Source organism: Malaclemys terrapin, chromosome 5, assembly GCF_027887155.1.
Source record: "Malaclemys terrapin pileata isolate rMalTer1 chromosome 5, rMalTer1.hap1, whole genome shotgun sequence".
In the NCBI taxonomy this organism is placed as follows: domain Eukaryota; kingdom Metazoa; phylum Chordata; order Testudines; family Emydidae; genus Malaclemys; species Malaclemys terrapin.
In genome coordinates this window covers 49543899-49565540 of record NC_071509.1, presented here as the reverse complement: position 1 = coordinate 49565540, position 21642 = coordinate 49543899, and the positions used below count along the sequence as shown (strand labels likewise).

Here is a 21642-nt window from a genome sequence, read left to right as displayed (position 1 = left end):
GGCCATGTACTTTTTTTGTTTTGTTTTGCTTCTTTATAATCTATCAAAAGGCCCAAAAGATTTTGGTAAAAAAAAGTTTGTGTCTGCTTCTAATTTTACCTAGACATATCAACAATGTCAAGTTTTGCTGGAGGACCTCAGAGCCTGTTTATTGTTATAGCTAACACCCTAACCAAAAAAAGCGAAGTGTTGCATCACTAACCAAGGCATCATTTATCCAAATTGTTAAGCAACTGTGGAAGGCAGATGGCTGTGAACAAAAATAAATATCCAACAATTGTTTATATAATGACTTAAAAATCCCTTCATTTTTCAATCTGTTGTTGCACTAATTATCCAGTTACCAGAGAATCTCCCAAAGAAGGCAAGCCCTGAGTTTCTAAGGTATAGTACAAGCAAAACAAGCAAGCAAGCACACCCCCCTCTTAAAACACATTCTTTAAAAATCATAAAGAACAAAAGGTTATCACATGCCCAGTCCTCCCCACACACATGTATTGAGCAAGCAGCGGTACAGCAGTAAAAAAAAGACGTGGGTAAACCAATCTAAACTAAACTTTAACTAAACTCCTTATTTCCCCAAGGAGAAGTAGGTAAACTCTGTGTGCCCATGTTTACCCTCAACTACAATACTATTTTTGCAGGTCACTTAATCTGGATAATGACTAGCCATTTTTTTCTTTAAAATTCTATCTTAAATAGCTCACAAAACAGAGAATCAAAATGCAATTATTTATAAACATCCAGCAGATGTCACAATTATCAAGCAAGACTGATTTTGACTCCCACTGCAGTTGCAAATTTGAACACTGTTTTATTTACCAAATGACTGAACTATTTTCAAAAGGAGAAGGAAAAAAAAATTTTCTCCATTAAAAAATACAAGCAGATTAATGCTCTGGATCTGTGTGTAATACCACTTTAATGAGATAATTCCTTGTGTATTAATGCTAATCAGGCAGGGCTGAGGGAAAATATGACACAGAGCAGCAAAAAGTTAAATTTAACACAATTTCTGTGTCAATAATTCTTTGATCAGTGACTATATTGGAAATATACCTATCTCATAGAACTGGAAGGGACCTTGAGAGGTCATTGAGTCCAATCCCCTACCTTCACTAGCAGGACCAAGTACTGATTTTGCCCCAGATCCCTAAATGGCCCCCTCAAGGATTGAACTCACAACCCTAGCTTTAGCAAGCCGGTGCTCAAATCTCTAAGGGTACGTCTACACTTACCGGAGGGTCCGGCGGCAGGCAATCAATGTTCTGGGATCGATTTATCGCGTCTGGTTAAGACGCGATAAATCGATCCCGGAAGTGCTCGTCGTCAACGCCGGTACTCCAGCTCGGCGAGAGGAGTACGCGGCATCGATGGGGGAGCCTCCCTGCCGCGTCTGGACCCACGATAAGTTCGGACTAAGGTACTTCGAATTCAGCTACGTTATTAACGTAGCTGAATTTGCGTACCTTAGTCCGAAGTGGGGGCTTAGTGGGGACCAGGCCTAAGTTATCCCCGCCCCCCTAAATTCCTAGTATACTTCAAGGTCTAGCTTTCTGCAAACATTTATAAACATGTACATTGTATCAACATCTTTTCCTAATACAAAGAGAAGTGAGACACTGCAGTCAATTTAAATACTTAACAAGCATTTAGGGGTTGTATTTAGAAACAGGTTTCTGTAAGACAAGTGTAAAATATACTTTATGCACAGGATGGGGGGAAAAGACCCTCAGTTTTTCTGTATACAAACGACATTTTAGAAAATGTGTAATTTTTTATTATTATTTTTTTTTTAAACAGCGCTTCTAGTATAGTCTGACAATCATTTCTGGCAAAAAATTGTTTGTGGGGCGACAAGGGGGGCAATCTCATTTTCCACTCACTTTACTTAGCGATTTGAGGGTGAAGATTTTGTCATCTGGCTCCAATAACCTGCAAGCATACGCGATATTGACAGCAGTCTCTTGTTTATCTCCTGTCAGCATCCAAATTTTGATTCCAGCTTTTCGCAGTGCCTCTATAGTGTCTGAAACACCCTCCTGCAGGCGATCCTCAATCCCAGTGGCACCTGCGATAACAAGCACGTGGATTCAAGCAAAAATTAAAAAGTCAAAACAAATAAACATGGAAAATTCTAATTAGTCATTGAGTCATAGAAATTTAGGGCTGGAAGGGACCTGAAAGTTCATTTAGCGCAGCTCCCCATGATGAGGCAGCACCAAATATACTTAAACCATCCCTGACAGGTGTTTGCCTAATCTGTCCTTAAAAACCTCCAATCACAGGGATTCCACAGCCTTCCTTGGAAATCTATTCCAGTGCTTAACTAGCCTTATAATTAGAAAGGTTTTCCTAATATCTAACCAAAACTTCCCTTGCTGCAGACTAAGCTAATTACTTTCTATCCTACCTTCAAATGGGCAGGAAGAACACCTGATCACCATCCTCTTTCAACACCCCTTAACTGATCTGAAGATGATCATCATGTCCCCCTTCAGTCTCCTTTTCTTAAGGCTAAAAACACCAAGTTTTTGTACTCTTTCCTCACAGGTCAGGTTTTCTAAGCCTTTTATAATTTTTGTTGCTCTCCAATTTGTCCACATCTTTCCTAAAGTGTGGGACCCAGAACTGGACATACTACTCCAGCTGGGGACTCACCCAGTACCGAGTACAGCAGGACAATTACCTCCCACGTCTTACATAGAACACTCTTGTCAATACACCCCAGAATGATATCAGCCTTTTCACAACTGCATCACACCGTTGGCTCATATTCGATTTGTGACCCACTAAAACCCCTAGATCTTTTTTCTCCGGTACTACTGCCTAGCCGGTTAGTCCCCATTTTGTAGTTGTGTATTTGAATCTGCTTGCAATCTATCAAGGTAGTTTTGAATTCTAATCCTGTCCTCCAAAGTGCTAGCAACCCCTCCCAGCTTGGTGTCATCCACAAATGTTGTAAGCATACTCTCCACTCCACTATCCAAGTCATTAATGAAAATATTGAATGGTACTGGAATTGGAAAAGGTTCAGAAAAGGACAACAAAAATGATTAGGGGAATAGAACAACTTCCGTATGAGGAGAGATTAATAAGACTGGGACTTTTCAGCTTGGAAAAGAGGCGACTAAGGGGGGATATGATAGAGGTCTATAAAATCATAAGTGTTATTTACTCCTCCTCATAATACAAGAACAAGGGGCCACCAAATGAAATTAATAGGTAGCAGGTTTAAAACAAACACAAGAAACTATTTTTTCACGCAACGCACTGTCAGCCTCTGGAACTCCTTGCCAGAGGGTGTTGTGAAGGCCAATACTATAACAGGGTTCAAAAGAGAGCTAGATAGATTCATGGAGGATAGTTCCATCAATGGCTATTAGCCAGGATGGGCAGGAATGGTGTCCCTAGCCTCCGTTGCCAGAAGCTGGGATTGGGTGACAGGGCATGGATCACTAGATGATAACCTGTCTGTTAATTCCCTTTGGGGCACCTGCCATTGGCCACTGTCAGAGGACAGGATACTGGGCTTGATGGACCTTTGGTGTGACCCAGTATGGCTGTTCTTATGTTGTACTGGATCCCGGAGAGATCTTCGGCAGGCCCCCACTAGATACAACCTCCAAGGTTCCCACAAAACCATTATTGATACTTAGTCTGTGAGCTAAATTCCCTGTAAGCAGTGCAGCCGTGCAGCAGCCTATTTAGCGCTGCGCAGGTGCTCGGAGAACCTGCCCGGGGACCTGCCGTGGCTGGGGGAGGGGCAACGCTCCCCTGACCTAGTCTGGCCCCCAACCTGCCACGGGAGGGGCGCCCCTCCCCCAACCGCAACTCAGTTTGAGGCTGGATCCGGCCCCAGGTGCAGCCGAGGCGGAGAGTCACCTCCCCCCGCCCCCCCCCCCCCCCACAGCCAGGTGCTGCTGTGGGGAGAGAGCTCTCTCCCCGCCGTAGTCCTGGAGCCCCCACCTGCACCCCAAACCTATCATCCCCAGCCCCACCCCAGAGCCTGCATCCCCAACCAGAGCCCTCACCCCCTGCACCCAACCTTCTGGCCCCCTCCCACATTCTGAACCCCTCAGCCCCACCCCCACCACATGAATTTTGTTATGTGCACCAATGTGAAGGTGACATGTCACACACCACCTCCATATTGGTGCACATAACAAAATTCATTCCTCACATGGGTGGGGAAAATTAAAGGGAATACCAAGTACATTTTTTCAACCAGTTTTGCACCCATTTTATAGTAATTTCATCTAGAGACCACATTTCCCTAGTTTGCTTATGAGAATGTCATATGGGACTGGTAAATGCCTTACTAAAAATCAAGATACATCAGGTCTACTGCTTCCCCTCTATCCACTAGGCCAGTAACCCTGTCAAAGGAGGAAATTAGGTTGGTTTGCATTATTTGTTTTTTTACATATCCATGATGGTGGCTATTCCTTATCACCCTATTATCCTCTCAGTGTTTACAAATTGATAGTTAAACAATTTGTTCCAGTATCTTTCCAGATATCGAAGTTAGGCTGATTGTGCCTAATTCCCTGGGTCCTCTTCATTCCCCTTTTTTAAGGACAAAGTACCATGTTTGCCTTTCTCCAGTCCTCTGGGACCTCACCCATCCTCCATGAGTTCTTGAAGATAATTGCTGATGGTTCTGAGATTGCTTCAGCTACTTCCTAAAGTACCCTATGGTGAATTTCTTCAGGTGCTGCCAACTTAAATAATTTATCTAAATATTCCATAATCTGTTCTTTCCTTATCCTGGCTTACACTACTTCCCCCTTGTTGTGAATATTAATTGTGTTAAGTATGTGGACACAATTAACTTTTTAGTGAAGACTAAAGCAAAATGGGCATTAAACACTTCAGCCTTCTGCTTGCTCTTGTTCCTAATGTATTTATAGAACCTCTTTTCTCAGTCTCTCTTATGTCATTCTCCAATCATAACTTATTTCAAGCCTTAGCCTTTCTGACTTTGTCCCCACATGCTCATGCTATTCTTTTGTACTGATCCTTAGCAATTTGTCCATGTTTCCACTCACTGCAGGATTTCTTTTTTAATTCAGGTCATTAAAGAGGTCCTGATGCAGCCACATTGGCCTTGTACTAATCTTCCTATCTAACCTTTGCATTAGGATAGTCTTCTGTTGCACCCTAAATATTAACTTTTAGAAACTACCAGCTCTCTTGAGCTACTTTTTCCCCTTAGATTTTCTACCTATAGGACCTTCCTACTAGTTCTCTTAGTTTGTTAAAGCCTGATCTGTTAGTTTTACTGTCCCTATTCTGTTGCTCTCACACCTTCCTTTCCTTAGAACCATGAAATCTATAATTTCATGATTCCTTTCACCCACGTTGCCTTCAACTTTCAGATTCAAATCCAATTCCTCCCTATTAGTTAGAATCAAGTCTAAAATATCTGCCCCCCCCCCCCCAGTTAGTTCTTCCACCTTCTGAAACAAAAAATTGTCTCCAACACATTCCAAGAACTTATTGGACATTTTGCATTTTGCCTTATTATTTTTCCTGCATATGTCTGGGTAGTTAAAGTCCCCCATTAATACCAGGTCTTGTGTTTTGGTTATTTCTGTTGTTCCAGAAATAGCTCATTCACCACCTTCTCCTGATTTGGTGATCTATAGTAGACCCTTACTGTGACATCACCCGTTTCCTTCCCCCTTTTATCTTCACCTAGAGGCTTTCAACTCTTCTGGAGCTCAGAACAAATGTGTACATTCTTAATGTACAATGAAACTTCTCCTCCCCTTTTTCTCTTCTTGTTCTTCTCGGACAACTAGACCCCTCTATACCAATATTCCAAACCTGTGTAATTCCAATTAAGTCATAATCTAGTTTATGTACTAATACTTTCAGTTCTTCCTATTTCTTCCCCAAACTGCTTGTATTTGTGTATAGACATCTAAGATGCTGAACAGATTATCCCGCTGTTTCTCCTCTTGTTGCTCCTCCGAACTTAATTTTCCATTCTCTCTCCCCACAACTTTTAGCCCTCTGTCCATTGATAAGCCTTGCAAGACTGAGAACTTTCATGTGGCATTTTAGCACAATACTGGCAGATTTCAAGTTGAAAGATTGTCTGGGATTTTAGCACAATGCTACTGTCTAACACCCAGTCTTAACAACAGACAGAACCGTGTCAGGGACAACTCACAAGGCAGTGTATCTGAACAGCTCAGAAACACACTCATGTCCCTGAATCAGCAAGGCGCAGGGACATGTTTTATGTCCTGTCCACACTACAAAATAGAACTGTGTTGTAACTTGCAGATACGGTTTGACTTGCAGGATATCTGGGGCATAAGAGATTCCTGCAATGGGAACTAAGTTGTAAAACTAAGCAAAGACTCCCCACATGCCAGAGTGGTTGGGTAGAACCATAATTTACTGGCTTTCACTCCACAATGACAGAGCAAACCTATCTGTGACTGCATGGTTGAAAGAAAAAGCATTCACAGTACAGACTTGTCTTTCCTTCCTAGTGCCCAGTTCTGATAGACAATGAACTGCAATGCAGCGGAAGACTGAGATAGGGTAATGGGGACATGGGCCCTATGGTCAGATAAACTCTTGCTTCTGCTGTTTCATCAAGCAGCTGCCACACAGCTGATTGGCCAGCGGCCAACCACGCACTCGGAGACAATGCCTTCAAGACCCCTGCTCTTTCAGTGGTTGGAAGTCATTTCACTCAGACTCAGCTGGCAGGCGAGAGGAACAAAAAATTATCTTCAGGGTTGGGAGAGTACATTGTCTTAATACAGCCCTGCTGCAATATTGCTTCCTTCTCCATCTAATCTAGGGCAGATTAGAAGTATATACTACTGGGACCCAGCTTTGTGCACAGTGCAGCACCATAAAGAAACAAACACCCCCTATGGCACAGAAAGGATATTCTTACTGGAAATTACATTTTATTTCAATAGAGATTTTAATAAAGTGATTTAATTTTGTAACTGTGGGGCCCCATCACCTGGTACGCCAAAGGACTGGGACTCCCTGTACATCAGCATGGACTCCACCCTTCTCTATGGCATTTCTTCAACCAGGGACTATGGACCATCTCAAGCCTCTGTTTGTGACCTTGATAGTAACTGGATTGACTCCACCTGTTTGCTCTTCATCCTCTAATGCTACTTCTACACTGCACACTACTTGCCGCGGTGATTCTATCTGGTGCGTAGCTACATGCTGCAGGGAAAAGCAGGCTGCAGCCACACTGCAGTGTGTAGCTACACATGTCAGTGAAAGGCTCTCACAGGAAGGGAGGCAGCAGGGAAAGGCTCCTGCAGCGGGGAGCTGTCAGCTCCCATGTCCACTCACCACTAGGCACTCCCTTGTGGCCAGGCATGGCATCGCAGCTCTCTCGCCATACTAGTGCCCCCTGCTGAAAGCCACTGCAGCACTGCGGTGGTTTCTCTCTAACTCAGCCCTCCAACTGGGTCACAGTCTTTAGTCCACCCCTTCTAGGGTCACAGTTGTTCCATATAACAGTCCAAAAAGATTTTCACACAAAAACAGAACCTTCTGCCCTCTCTGGGGCTATTCCTCAGCCTCTTCCTTGTTTGATCAGGGTCTTTCCCAGGCCTCCCTGCTTGGAGAACTCTCTCTCCTTATTGACTCAGGGCCCTGCAGGAATCTTCTTGCTCCCTGGACTCTCTATAGAACAGAGATCCCCAAACTGTGGGGTGCACCCCCCTAAGGAGCATGGAGGAACATTCAGGGTGGCAGAACTGAGGCCTGGGCCAGCCCCCATGGGGGTTAGGAAACGAGTCCCACCCAGCTCTGCTCCTTGCCATAGTGTAGCCAGGGAAGCACTGCTTGGGCTGTAGAGAGCTATGATGGGTTCAGCAGTGTCTTTACTCTACTCACCTTACCAGTGCCTCACTGTCTACACTGCTCTTTATACCCATGCCAGGGGGTTTGTGGTGTATGCACTATCCACGCTACCAAAAAGTATGCTGCAGTGTAGATGTACCTTAAGGATGGAGCTGCTGTCATTTCCCAGCACTAGTTCCCTCACTCTTACTGCAGCTACACCATGTGGTATTATTTAATCAAGCAAAGGGATTAAGAGAAGCAGGACAAAAAGCACCTATCCTCCCACCTAGCACTAGTCACTGACCCTCTTGCCTAGCCTGGAGGAAGTGCTGAGCTGCCCTGCCACAAGGGGAGCTCCAGAAGAGACTGTACCTCAAGGAGCACAATCCCTTTGCCAGCTCCACAACTGCACAGGGGGAGCCCCTACATTGCTTCAAGAGAGCCTACTCCCCGCTATGCAGCCAGCTTTTCAGATGAGCGCTATGGCCCTGTGTGACAGTCTGTACCCCTACGCTCACCACTTTCATAGAATTATGATAAACTGTGTACAAAATATGCTTTGTGAACTACCACTTGGAAACTCATGATTTGCTGATCATCATTGTCCTGGTAAAATACGTGTAGCAACATTGTATGTAAAGTTATGGAATTTTACTGTGTGATATTGCTGGGACATGTTCCAACATGTTCAGGAGGGCAGTCACAAACCAGTTTTCCAGAGACAAAAGGCTAGTCAGTGCCTCAGCCACAAGTCAATTAGATCAAATGGACCATACCCTGATTAAGTGGCCAAGAAAGGGTGAGCAAAAATCTACATCTTCAACAAAGAAACAGCTTGAGGTTCCTGTCCACACAGACTTTGTCTCCCGCACCTCAGCTGAAGAGGATTATTGGGCAAGAAAAGAGAGCAAGGGTCCCAAATCATCTCTCCCTTACTCTCTACATACGGCATCATCAACACCTGAGGAACAAGGGAGAGATCTTGACTGAAAGAGGCTCAGCCAGTAAGACTGCTGGAACATGTGGTGAGAGAGACCTTTGCTTTGTCTTCACTTAGCTTAAGGTAGGTGTTAGTTGCATTTTACCTTTTATCTCCTTGTTGCCAATTCTGAGTTGTATGCCTCATTACTTGTAGTTACTTAAAATCTCTCTCTGTGTAGTTAATAAATTTGTTTTATCTAAACCAGTGTGTTTGGACTGAAGTGTTTGGGAAGTGCCATTTGAGATAACGAGATTTGTGCATATCATTTTCTATTAATAAAGTGATAGACTTTATATGAGATTGTGTTGTCCAGGTCAGGGGTGGGCAGTACAAAATGCACATTTCTGGGGTAAATTACAGGACTGGGAGTTTGCTGGTGTTGCCCTATAGTGTAATTCATGAGTGGCTGGCTATAACATTCACACAGTATAATTGGGAGTGATTTACATGCTGGAGGCTGTGTGTGAGCGGACCAACAAAGCAGTATAAAAGACACCCTAGGCTGGAGAATTGAAGGGACACAGCTGTCCATCAGTCCAGTTTGTACCCTAGGTAACGTCACACCCTCACTCCTCCCCCATCACATCCTAGCTCCTCCCTTCCCTGACAACCAGGAGAGCTAGAAGTAGGGTGACCAGACAGCAAGAGTGAAAAATCAGGACAGGGGTAATAGAAACCTATATAAGAAAAAGACCCAAAAATCGGGACTGTCCCTATGAAATCGGGACATCTGGTCACCCTAGCTAGGAGGGAGCATTCCCTTGTTTTGTCTAGTATCAAGGATTGCTATTGTGCCTGTCCCATGCACAGGACACAAGGGATTATGGAGAGAAGGCTCCCAACACCCTTATCACCGCTGCACAATCTGACCCTTATTTTACGAGAAGCAAAGCAACTACCACTTGGAAAAATATAAAGTCACACAGCATAAAGGTGGACACAGTTACCTTCTTTACATGGTAGTAGCATGTCACTAAAAAAAAAAAAAAAAAAAAGTCAACAGAAAAAGTCTCTCTTCTGCTTCTAGCAAGGGCTATTTTCCCCCCCACGACCACAATCTAGTCTTTGACCTTTTTTTCCAAAGGTCATCGCATAAGCAGTTGTCCACAGCCACTACCCCAGCCCACAAACCGTCTGCCATCCTGCAGGCATGAGGAGGCCTGTCCCACCTTCCCCGCTCAGTCTGGCTGCATCTACACTGAAGATTTTCTCTAGTTCTTCCATAGCTAAAGTGAACTAACCCAGGAGGAGTGTTAGTATAGAGCTGTGGCTGACGTTTTACTACCAAATGGTCTAGGGACACTAACTGCACCATTGCTGCTGCTACACCAGCAATGCACTTTAGCATGAGTCTGTGACACGCTACAATCTCCTAACAGGCTTGTAATATCATTGGCAATGCCCAGATGCTCTGGTGTATGCAAAGCTAGAGAGACTTCATCTGGGCCTCATTCAAAACCATTACAGACACTGGAAAGACTCCAGCTTTCTTCAATGGGATTTGTATCAGGCCCTGTATTTGCAAACTTACAAGAGAGACTTATGGAAATTTAATAACAAGCCATAAATCCTAAGTCTGCAGAAAGCCACTTTAAAAACAAATTCAGCTTTGCATAGTGCCTTTCAAAATGGATCCATTTATTCAAGTAGATTTTTACTACAACACAGTTTCCAGCAAGCGATAATGTTTTCTACCTACCAAGGAGTGTTAACTTAGTCTCAAGCTTCATGGTAGATTCAAGCAGCAGCTCTTCCTTATTGTCAATACTGGTTTCTGCTAAAAAATGACTATTTAACCACTCAGCATATTCTGCATCACTCATCACCTGTGGAGGAAGAGGGGGAAAAAAAACACAGAGATCAAAGCCTCAGCTCTACTCACTGCTTGAGCTATACAACCTCTGAGGTTTTAGTTTACAGAGAGGTTTGGGCAAATTTCTTTCCCTTTCATTACTGCTGAACTATAATTTGAATTTCTGGGCAGCTCTGAATCCAAAATGAAACTCAGCTGAAACGTCAAAATGACATTTCACATTCAAACCACGCAACACTGTCAGCTGTACATGGTCTGAAAGTGAAGCCATAAAATTGGCCCAGGTTCACCGGGATTTGTAATGAACCCCCAAACTGGGCAAGTCTCATACGTTTTGTGAGCATTTCCCTAACCCTACTCACCTCCCACATGTCTTACTCAGAAAACCAGGTTAACTATTTGCTAATCACAATTTTATGGATAAAGTTGTAAACATTAAGCGGTCTGACATCCTCCAATGCCACCAGCTATGACTGTTAAAAGTGAAGTTATGCAGTAGCACAGGTCAAATTACTGATCTCTCTTTGATCACACAAAATTAAATAAAATTCTAGTGCTGATATGCAAGCATTTGTTTAGAAGTAGTGATGTATGTCTCAGAGCTATAGCACTTCACCTTCCAGAGAAAGTATGTCATTTCATGAACTATCATAAATCTCTTCACAAGTTACCTTTTTAGCTATACACAATGTGCGCAGTCCTCTTCTGGCATAATCATCCAAGTGTTTCTGAGTTCTCTCCTTAATCGTCTTTTGGTCCATTTCTGATTTATCATCTGAAATTTTTAAAAAAAGGGAAGTAAAATATGCATTGTTGACATTTACTTATTGACAGACTTTCAAAAGAGGTCTAAAAATAAAAATAAAACTAGTATTATTTTAACTTTTAAATCGATCTTTATATTTGCAAACCATATTCAGGTCACATGTTTGGTGACCGTACCAGGATGTCTTGCTCTGTCAAGGGGTTAGCAGGGAGATGATTAAAAGGACACTCTTCAGATCAAATTAGACCAAAAATCGAAGGGTGGGATTTGCAAAAGTACTCTGTATTGGGCTAACTCTTCTCCCACTTAAATCACTGGTAAAACTCCCTTTGATTTCAATGGGAGAAAAGTAAGGGCAACACAGCACTTTTAGAAAATGCCCACCCTGAGTTTTCTCAAATCTAAAATATATCAGAATTTTTTTCTTGATTAAAAATAAAAATAATGATAACAACAACAACAATAATAAACAGATATTTATCACTGACTCATATAGTTAAGACGACATGTTTTCTTGTCCTCAATGACCTTCAATAAAAAGCAGTTGGTGTTTTCCATTCCATGTAAATTAATCATTATAGTGCAACAGCAAACAAGAAATTGTACTACAGAAGTCAATGTTTCCTGTTGCAGAGTCCAAAAGTGTCTGCCACATAAACAGGCACAAGTAAAAGGTGCCACAGAACTCTACAGACACAGGCTAGAGTTCATATATCAGGTGACAACATTTAATATTAGGTTTTTCTTCCAGCTGAAAATAGTCCACTTTAATTGTTTTGTCTCGTTAGAGTTGGTATGGCAACCCACATCTTTTCTCTGTATACATCTTCCTACTGTATTTTCCACTCCATGCATCTGATGAAGTGGGTCTTAGCCCATGAAAGCTTATGCGCAAATAAATTTGTTAGTCTCTAAGGTGCCACAAATACTCCTGTTCTTTTAACATCTAATATTATAAGTTCTACCTGAGAACTCAGAACTATTGACATAAAGAAAGAGTGGACATGGTCTAACTCCAATACAGTGTATTTCATACGTTCATTAATAAGATGTGTTACTATCATAATAGGGGGTCCAAATTCAGAATACTTGAGCAGGTGCTTTGTTGTAAGCACAGCAATAGCCCCATTGCCTTCAATGGGTGTACATATGTGCTTAAAGTTCAGCTGTGTCTATTTATTTTGCTGAATTGAGATCTTGAACCCCAATTTTCCTATCTTTCTTGGGTGTCTGTAAAGCACCTGTCACACACCTAAGGAATGAATAACTAGAAATTTCTGTGGGAGCACAGGAACCAGGGAACTGTTGACTGAGGTAGGTCTGTTTAGTTATTTACCTCCTTTTATGTGTCATTCCAAAAAATTTTTATTCAACTAATTACTCTTGTGAGATACAAAGAGGAAAGCAAGAGCTGACAAAGTTCTGTACGTACCGGCAGGGCCAGTGCACAACAAATCCATAATGACCGAGTCTGCACCTTTCGTGTACACCACCACTTTGTTGGAGAGCGGATGTCTAACTACTACTGACATTCTTTTTCGTACTGAGTCAAAAGGCAAAATGTGCAAAAGCTGAAATGTCAAAGATCCCAAAGCAGCCAGGTCCACAGTAACTTGATCAGGAGTCCTAGACTGTAAAGTGCATTTGTAAGCCTTGGCAGCATGAACTAGTGCAGCTTCATCAGGGCTCTCAGCCTCATAACACAGCTTAGTTATAGATTGTTCAAGAGATGATCCAGCATCACAGTGCTCACTGCCTGCAGCTACGTCCACTCTGTCTAGTGGTCCAAGTGGAGGTACTTTGGCGCATTGTGGGCTATCAGTAGCCTGAGGTTCATTAACTGCTTGGGACACCCCTTCCATAGCAGGTGAAGCCAGCTTCACTCTGAAAATAGATAGTTTGCTCACAAAAGTATTAGGGCTCTCAGATGATGACTCTTTTGCACTTGGAACTGGTGATGAACTCAGCCTTCGGACTGACAACCTCTGGAACATCTGTTTGATTTCCTCAAGGGATTTAATAGGCATTCTACCTAGTGAAGATAGTCTCATCTGCAACAGAATTAAAAATCAGCAAAAACATTTATGTGTGTGCTGAAACAATTTCATTTAGTAATGGAGGTATTTTATTACAGCAAGGATATTTTTCTTTATATATCGCTTATTTAAACTTCAATGTTGATTTTTTGGACTTAAATTTTGTATTTGTGTGTTATATATATTATATATATAACCATATAATTCTATTAAATAAATTCAGTCAAACCCATAGGTAATTAGATTCCAAGCACATCAACTGTAAACACACTTCAGATTTGTAAAATTACACTCATTCCAAGTCTGATTAATGACTGTGGTCCATTTCTAGAATTTGGACCAATAATGAAATAAATAGCATGACTTACTTTCTAATTTTTTTAATTTCACAGCAAATGGACTTAAAGTTTTATTCTGCTTATTCTCAATCAATCAGATGTGTGCAAGGATTAAACATGCCCCACAAAAAAGGTGACAATAATCACCTAAAAATAACTTTTAGAAATAAAATCCTTTAGAAGCACTTTTCTTATTATTTGGACTTACACAGAAAAAACTAATACAAAATGCTCGGTTTAATATATTGGACACTGATCAGAACAGTACTACAATTAATAGCTTACATCTATTGCAAACAGCTAATGTCTTGTGGTTATAAAGCACTCTGAAGAAAAACACTACAAAGAACTATGGAATTTATTTTACTATTTAAAATGTTTAGCATATTTTCCATCTGTGAATTAGGTTAGAGTGATTGGATAGGAGTTTTTTGTATTATTGCTTGGGGGAAAATAAGCAATTTTTTCCATCAACCATTTTTTGAATGCAGCAGCAAAGCCAAATTCACAAATATGACTTCTAAAGATCTGCATCCTATTATAGGTTTGAAACCCTGCAATTTAGCAAGAGGAACAAGTTTTCAATTAAGTGACATTTACTTACAGTAAATCACATGCTTTCTGTGGGAAGTTCAACCCTAACCTTTTCTAAAATAAGGTTACTCAGAGGTTAAATTAGATTTAATTTTTTTTAAAAAACAGTGAGTTCCAGTTAATAACAAAGTGATAAATTATTACTGAAAAGAAGAAGATCATTACCCACAAAATAGTGGTTGTGCCTTAGCAATGCATCCAAGCTGCCATATCTAGGTACATTTTTATTATTATTATTACAGTATAAAACTGAAAAGCAGGCTCTCCCTAGCTTTGTAGTAATGCCAGGAGGCAGCTACAGTTTGCTATATACCACATTTTTCATACTGGATGGGGCATTAAAAATCAGGAATTTTATTGGTGAATAGCTGTAAAATGGCAAATCCAATTTAATCTTAGAGTTCCTCTTGTACAAGATAAGTATAAAGTAGGGCTGTCAAGTGATTAAAAAAATTAATCGCATGATTAAATAATAGAATACCATTTATTTAAATATTTTTGGATGTTTTCTACATTTTAAAATATATTTATTTTAATTACAAACACAGAACCCAGTGTACAGTGCTCACTTTATATTTATTTTTGATTACAAATATTTGTGCTATAAAAAACAAAAGAAATGGTATTTTTCAATTCATCTTATACAAGTACTGTAATGCAATCTCTATCATGAAAGTGCAACTTACAAATGTAGATTTTCTTTATTACATAACTGCACTCAAAAACAAAACAATGTAAATCTTTAGAGCCTACCAGTCCACTCAGTCCCACTTCTTGTTCAGCCATGCGCTAAGACAAAACAAGTTTGTTTACATTTACAGGAGCTAATGCTGCCTGCTTCTTGTTTACAGTGTCACCTGAAAGTGAGAACAGATGTTCGCATGACACTGTTGTAGCTGATGTTGCAAGATATTTAGCGCATCTGGCACGTAAAGATTCATATGTCCCTTCATGCTTCAACCACCATTCCAGAAGATGTATCCATGCTGATGGGTTCTTCTCGATAACGATCCAAAGCAGTGCAGACTGATGCATGTTCACTCTCATCATCTGAGTCGGATGCCACCAGCAGAAGGTTGATTTTCTTTTTTGGTGGTTTGGGTTCCGTAGTTTCTATGAGTGTTGTTCTTTTAAGCCTTCTGAACGCATGCTCCACACCTCATCCCTCTCAGATTTTGGAAGGCACTTCGGATTCTTAAACCTTGGATTGAGTGCTGTAGAAATCTCACATTGGTACCGTCTTTGTGTTTTGTCAAATCTGTAGTGAAAGTGTTCTTAAAATGAACACGTGCTGGGTCATCATCCAAGACTGCTATAATAGGAAATACATGGCAGAATGAGGGTAAAACAGAGCAGGAGACATATAGTACTGTTCTCCTCCAAAGAGTTCAGTCAAAATTTAATTAATGCATGCTTTTTTTAATAAGCGTCATCAGCATGGAAGCCTGTCCTCTGGAATGGTGGCTGAAGCATGAAGAGGCATATGAATGTTTAGTATATTTGGCACATAAATACCTTGCAATGCCAGCTACAAAAGTGCCATGCAAATGACTGGTCTCACTTTCTGGTGACACTGTCAATAAGAACAGGGCAGCATTATCTCCCCTAAATTTAAACAAACTTGTTTGTCTTCGCAATTGGCTGAACAAGAAATAGGACTGAGTGGACTGGGAGGCTCTAAAGTTTTACATTGTTTTGTTTTTGAGTGCAGTTATATAACCAAAAAAAATTTCACTTTTGATATAAAATTATTCTGCTTAACTGCCAGGGGGCACATTTGTCACGTACACATGGAAGATATACAGCACAGCTATAGTTATGTCTTAACTCAGGAAGTTCCTTCGAGAGGAAATGTTGCCAAACTCCAAACCTGGAGACAATGGACCTCTCTGTGCCTGCGTCCTGTAGATAGCTAACCACTTAGTTTGCAAAATAAGCAAGGAGGAGGGGGCAAATAAATGAACAATGAGGGGTCATAAGAGGGGCAGATACATGTAGCTTGCTAATTATGTATGGCAAATTTTGGCCAATCATAGAGCGATAGATTATCATGAGCAACTGCATATAATGCTTTGGTGTAAGTGTTTTCTTTGTTCTTGCTGACTTATGAGCTCGAACCCAATTGCAATTGAAATAAACGGATCGCCCCTCCCGGGGCTCCTTGCTTGGCTAGCTGTGTCCGTCTCTCCTTATTCCTCAGCTGGAACGGATAGAAATTTCTATGATAGTTTTGGCGACCACGAAGGGACATCTCCAGCTCGGAACCGCTCCGGGGCCCCTCCCTCGAGAAGGACCAGTGCGCGCCGAGGTGAGTTTACTTTGGGTGTTGGCCCCCCGCGGGGACAATAAGGAGGACTCAGAGACGGACCAGAAGCAACGAGACAGATTGCGTTGGAAGAGGCCTCATCAGGAGACGGGTAAATTGTCTCTGTTTTATGTTATGTGTACACGGGGGTCTTAGACCCGACGGTTTCCTTGGGACAGCCTCGGTGAAATTACTGGGACATCCGTCTGGCAGTTAAACACTTTTAGAGTGCCGGCCCAGTATAAAAACAAGTTTCCGATGACAGGAGATTACCCAGACAGGGACAGAGGCTGACTGGATAGCGTGGGTGGTCTCCCCAGGACATAAAAGAAACCGTCACTGACTCCAGGGCTTTGTTTCGGTAACACGGTGGATGGTGGAGAACTGAAGCAGGAAATTTAGGAGTCAGTCAGTCAGACCTGACATGGGAAATTGTCAGGGGAAATTCAATGCCGGCACACTTCTGGGATGTGTTCTCAGGAATTGGGGAAGACTTCGCCTCAAAACCTTGAGAACCATCCTGGAAGATTTAAGACCAGAACGAATGAATTATCTGTATTTGTTTTATAGCGCTGCTCCAATTTGCAAAGATAAAGAGTGCACTCTCATGTTACAACAAATTAAACCTCCTCCTTACCAGCAGTGTAGAGTAGAGGAAGATGATTATAGACCTGTTCCCCCATCAGCTGAGTCCTCAACCCCTTCCCATTCAGGTAAATCGGTTGGTCCCAGGAACCGCCTCTGCACCGGTGTAGGATCTGCCTCTAACCCTATCCCGACCCCCAGCCACATTGTATCCTGATCTACCAGTGGCCTATAATACTTGAAGCCACGTTCGCAGGCGAAGTCTGCCCGACTCCTTGACTGGCTCATGCAGTTAGTCTCCCGAGATGTCAATTTCGAGCTCATTAAACAAGAAGGACAGGACTCTCCGGCACTCCAATTGCCCTTAAAACAGTACCCTGTTCATACCGGAGAGGGTCAGGTTGTTAACCGCTATGTCCACACTCCTTTCTCTATCAGTGACCTACTGAATTGGAAGATTACTACCCCAAAAGGTCAGGGACGACCCAGAATCTGTACATAGGACATTGAAAGAAAGGAAACAAGTGCTCAGTCGAGCTCAGGAGTCTATAGGTGATTTACCCCCACCGTCCCCAGGACCAAATGCCCTTACAGCAGGAGATGTAACTGGGGGTGATCCTAACTGAGATTACAACAATGCTGGAGAACAACAGAAGTTAACCTCTTTAAACAGAATTAAGAAGGCTGGGCAGAGGACTACTAATTGGAGTAAAGTAACTTTTGTCCATCAAGGCCCAGATGAACACCCCTCAGACTATTATGAAAGACTGATGAAAGCTACTAGGTTGTTTGGGGGTCTAGATCCCGAAGCAGAGGCAAATATGCCAGTGATAAGAGGATTGGATTGTTTAAAGACCAGGCTGCAAAATATATAAGGTGGAGATTAAATGATGTGGAAAATTTGCAGGGATACCTCTCTCTCTCTCTCAGTGGCTATTGCCACCAGAGTGTTTAACAGGTGAGAAGCCCAACGAAATGCTGAGAGGGTGAAGGAAGAAAAAAAAGGAAATATAAGAACGTTGGTGGCTGTACTGAAGGGAGCAGAGCCTGGTGTTGGCAGAAGCCGAGGAAGAGGATAAGGGTTCGTTAGTATAGTGGGACCCAGTAAAGGGGGGTCCAGAGGACTTTTAATTTGTTATTACTGTCATCAAAAAGGGCACATAAAGAGAGATTGTAGACTGAGAGCCCAGGGACAAATTAACACCTTGAGGAGGTTTAAGAAGGGCCAAGGTCCAGCTTGGGCACCGCCTAATCAACCCTTCCAGAGGATGATGCAGGATGGGGACTTTACGACTGATGGGATGAAGGGGGTTCCACGTTGTTATGTTGCCCAGTGTTTTCCTTATCCTGCAATGATCCCCTAGTTCCTTTGATGATTGGAAGAAAACAATATGATTGCTTATTAGACACAGGAGCCACCCTTTCCACCCTTACTGATTTGGACCTTCCTAAAAGTGGCAAAATTGAACGTGTTATGGGATTTGAAGGAAATCCTTTTCGTTGTCAGATTTCCAAACCTTTAAGCATACACATAGGGTCCCTGTCTGAGGAACATGCCTTCCTACTTACCCAAGGACCAACCAGTTTATTGGGATGTGATTTGCTGTGTAAACTCTGGGCTACTATTCATTGCTCTGACCAAGGCATTCTTTTGAGCCTGTCAGATGACTCTGTCATCCCCTTGATGGCTCTAATGAATCCCAAAACTCCTTCATATTTCGCAATGCTCCCCAGGGAGTTGGAAAATGCTGTCCCACCTTGGGTATGAGGAACAAAAAACACTGATGTGGGATTACTAAAGTCAGCTGAGCCAGTTTGGATACGTGTTAGGACAGACATGGACCCCCCTTGCATTCCCCAATACCCTCTCCCACGAGAGGCAATAAAGGGACTGACTCCCTTAATTGAGTCATTTTTAGGGGTCATCCCAGATATCATGGGGGCATCTCCCTCAGGGGTATGTGGAATCCCCCGCTATATTTTCAGCTGTGTTGAATAAAGATTTACAAGATGTAATTCTCCCAGGACAGTCCATGTTGCTTTTGTATGTGGATGATCTTTTATTATGCTCAGAAACACAAGAAGTTAATAAGCAGGACTCATAGAGCTTTTATGTGCCTTAGCAATGAAAGGACACAAGGTGTCACGCTCAAAGATTCAATATTGCTCACAGGAGATGAAATATTTAGGGCACATACTAAAACCAGGAAAGAGAAGCCTTGCTCAGGAAAGAGTAAGTGCCATTTTAAATGTACCCCAGCCCAAGACAAAGAGACAGTTAAGGGGGTTCCTCGGCATGGCAGGATTCTGTAAGTCCTGGATTCCTGAGTATGGGGAAAATGTCAAAACCACTAGTGCAGATGACCACTAAGGATGAACCTGACCCAGTGAAATGGACTAAAGATGCTACCAAATCTTTTGAAAGTATCAAGACAGCCCTTGCATCGGCACCTGTCTTGGGATTCCCGGATTATAGGAAACCTTTTACCTTATTTGTTCATGAAAGGGCAGGGTGGCCTCTGGTATTCTTACGCAAGCGTTAGGATCACAGCAACGGCCTGTAGCCTATTTTTTAGCACTACTGAATCCTGTTGCAAGAGAAGCAGTAGAATGTTAAAGCCCTAGCTGCTGCAGCTTTGTTAGTTGAGAAAGCTCAACAGTTGGTACAGGGACATCACCTAGTGGTAAAAGTTCCACATGCTGTTACTCTCCTTCCAAATTAACGAAATGCCCAACCTTTCACTAATAAAAGATTAACCAGAGGATCGGTGGATGGTGTAGATCTTGCCTGGACTGAAACTTAAATTCACTCAAAAGGAAACCCCTAAATAGGATCCCCAGCGCGGGAGCGATGCTTGTTGGCCGACCGGCAAGGCCAACCCGAAGTAGATGACTACAGGGCAGCCAAGGTCCTAAACAACTGATATCAGTTTTCGATGGATATAGAAGATTGGACTGTATTATTTGGATTAACGTTTAGTGCTCTTTTTTCTTTTATATGTTGGTATTTTAACCTGTTGTGAAAATGTTTCCTCTGTTGATTTTGTTGTTTTTCCCTTCCCTTTCTTATGGCCATAATAATTTCATTAAATTTAGCCATGTGGTGAGGAACAGAATCCCAGAATGGAGGAATGACTCATGCTGGGTGTGCACCTTGGTGCCTCCCGATGCGGAATGAGGACTTTCTTTCCTTCCTATCCCTTTGATGGCTGCAAATATTACTCATTCAAAGGTGTATGTTACTCCCCATCAGACTATGACTCATACTTGGCAACAAGAAGGTATAAGCCCTAACTCCGGGTATTTGTTAACCTTCAAGGCGCAGGGTGAGTGGTGTCTCCTGGGAAATGGGCTAGGCCTGTTTTTAGGGAACAGTACTTGCAAATACTATGTGGGCCCAGATGGTGATGGAGAGTGGGTTACTCCCCTTAGTTATTGTTTTGACACCACTGACGACATTAACCACAAGGGTGTCTGCGCCAATAGTGTTTGTATGAAAGCTGCACTATGGTCTGAGAAAACTCCGATGGACAATGTCTGTATGCAGGCAGAAATGTAGAGACTGAGACATCTCCTCGAAGCACGGGCCTATTGGGTTTATGGGACGTTATACATCCCTGTTACAAAAAGTGTTGGGAGCGACATGGGCTACTCCTCCCGGCCCTGTTCCAGCAGGGTTCGGTTCTTACTGGGTGTGTGAGAATAAAGCCTATCATACCCTTCCAGTACACTTCTCAGGTTCTTGTTATCTTGCCTGGTTGTTACCCCCCACTTGTATTGTAAAGCAATTACATAAAGGCAAGTTTAGACATGTAAGGGATACTAGCAAACCTCAAACTGAATAGGATGCAGCCCTTGAACCAATGATATGGACAACATTCCCTAATAATCGCAGACTTAGGAGAGGGGTTATAAGACTCCAGGGTATTTTATAAATTATGGCTAATGAAACTGCTACAATAGTTACAAGTCAAGCCACTGAGCTTAAGCAACTTAGACAGTTAGCTTTACAAAATCATACAGCTTTAGATTTTTTTTGGCAGCTCAAGGAGGAACTTGTGCCCTCATAGGCCAAGAGTGTTGTGTATTTGTAAACAACACCTATAAAGATACCTTTGACGGAGCAGCCCACTTAAGAGACATCGTCTGAGACAAGTCTGCTGAAGGTAGCTGGACACGATTGGTTTGATGGTTTATTCTCCTGGTTCCCTTCCTGAACAGGCTGGTTAAAGGGACTCCTGAAAGGAGGTGTTATGATTTTACTGATGATTGTGTTTATTTTTTTGTGTGTGTTTAAACTGTCTATGTGCAAAATGTCTAAATGTGCTAGGACAACTAGCAAATCGAAGGGGATATTTCTCTCTTTACAAGAAAGACG

The 21642-nt window shown here is 42.3% G+C and overlaps 1 protein-coding gene across 3 annotated transcripts in view; it reads right to left on the bottom strand.

The window, feature by feature from the left end:
- The window catches only part of ATP10D (ATPase phospholipid transporting 10D (putative)), a 95767-nt gene that overhangs the window by 10696 nt on the left and 63429 nt on the right, over nucleotides 1–21642 (bottom strand). For all 3 annotated transcript variants that reach the window (XM_054029064.1, XM_054029065.1, XM_054029066.1), the window contains exons 12-15: nucleotides 12839–13457; nucleotides 11312–11415; nucleotides 10527–10653; nucleotides 1887–2071 (exon numbers count right to left, since the gene is read on the bottom strand). In XM_054029064.1, coding sequence (XP_053885039.1) covers nucleotides 1887–2071; nucleotides 10527–10653; nucleotides 11312–11415; nucleotides 12839–13457 — 1035 coding nt within the window. The remainder of the gene's footprint in view (nucleotides 1–1886; nucleotides 2072–10526; nucleotides 10654–11311; nucleotides 11416–12838; nucleotides 13458–21642) is intronic.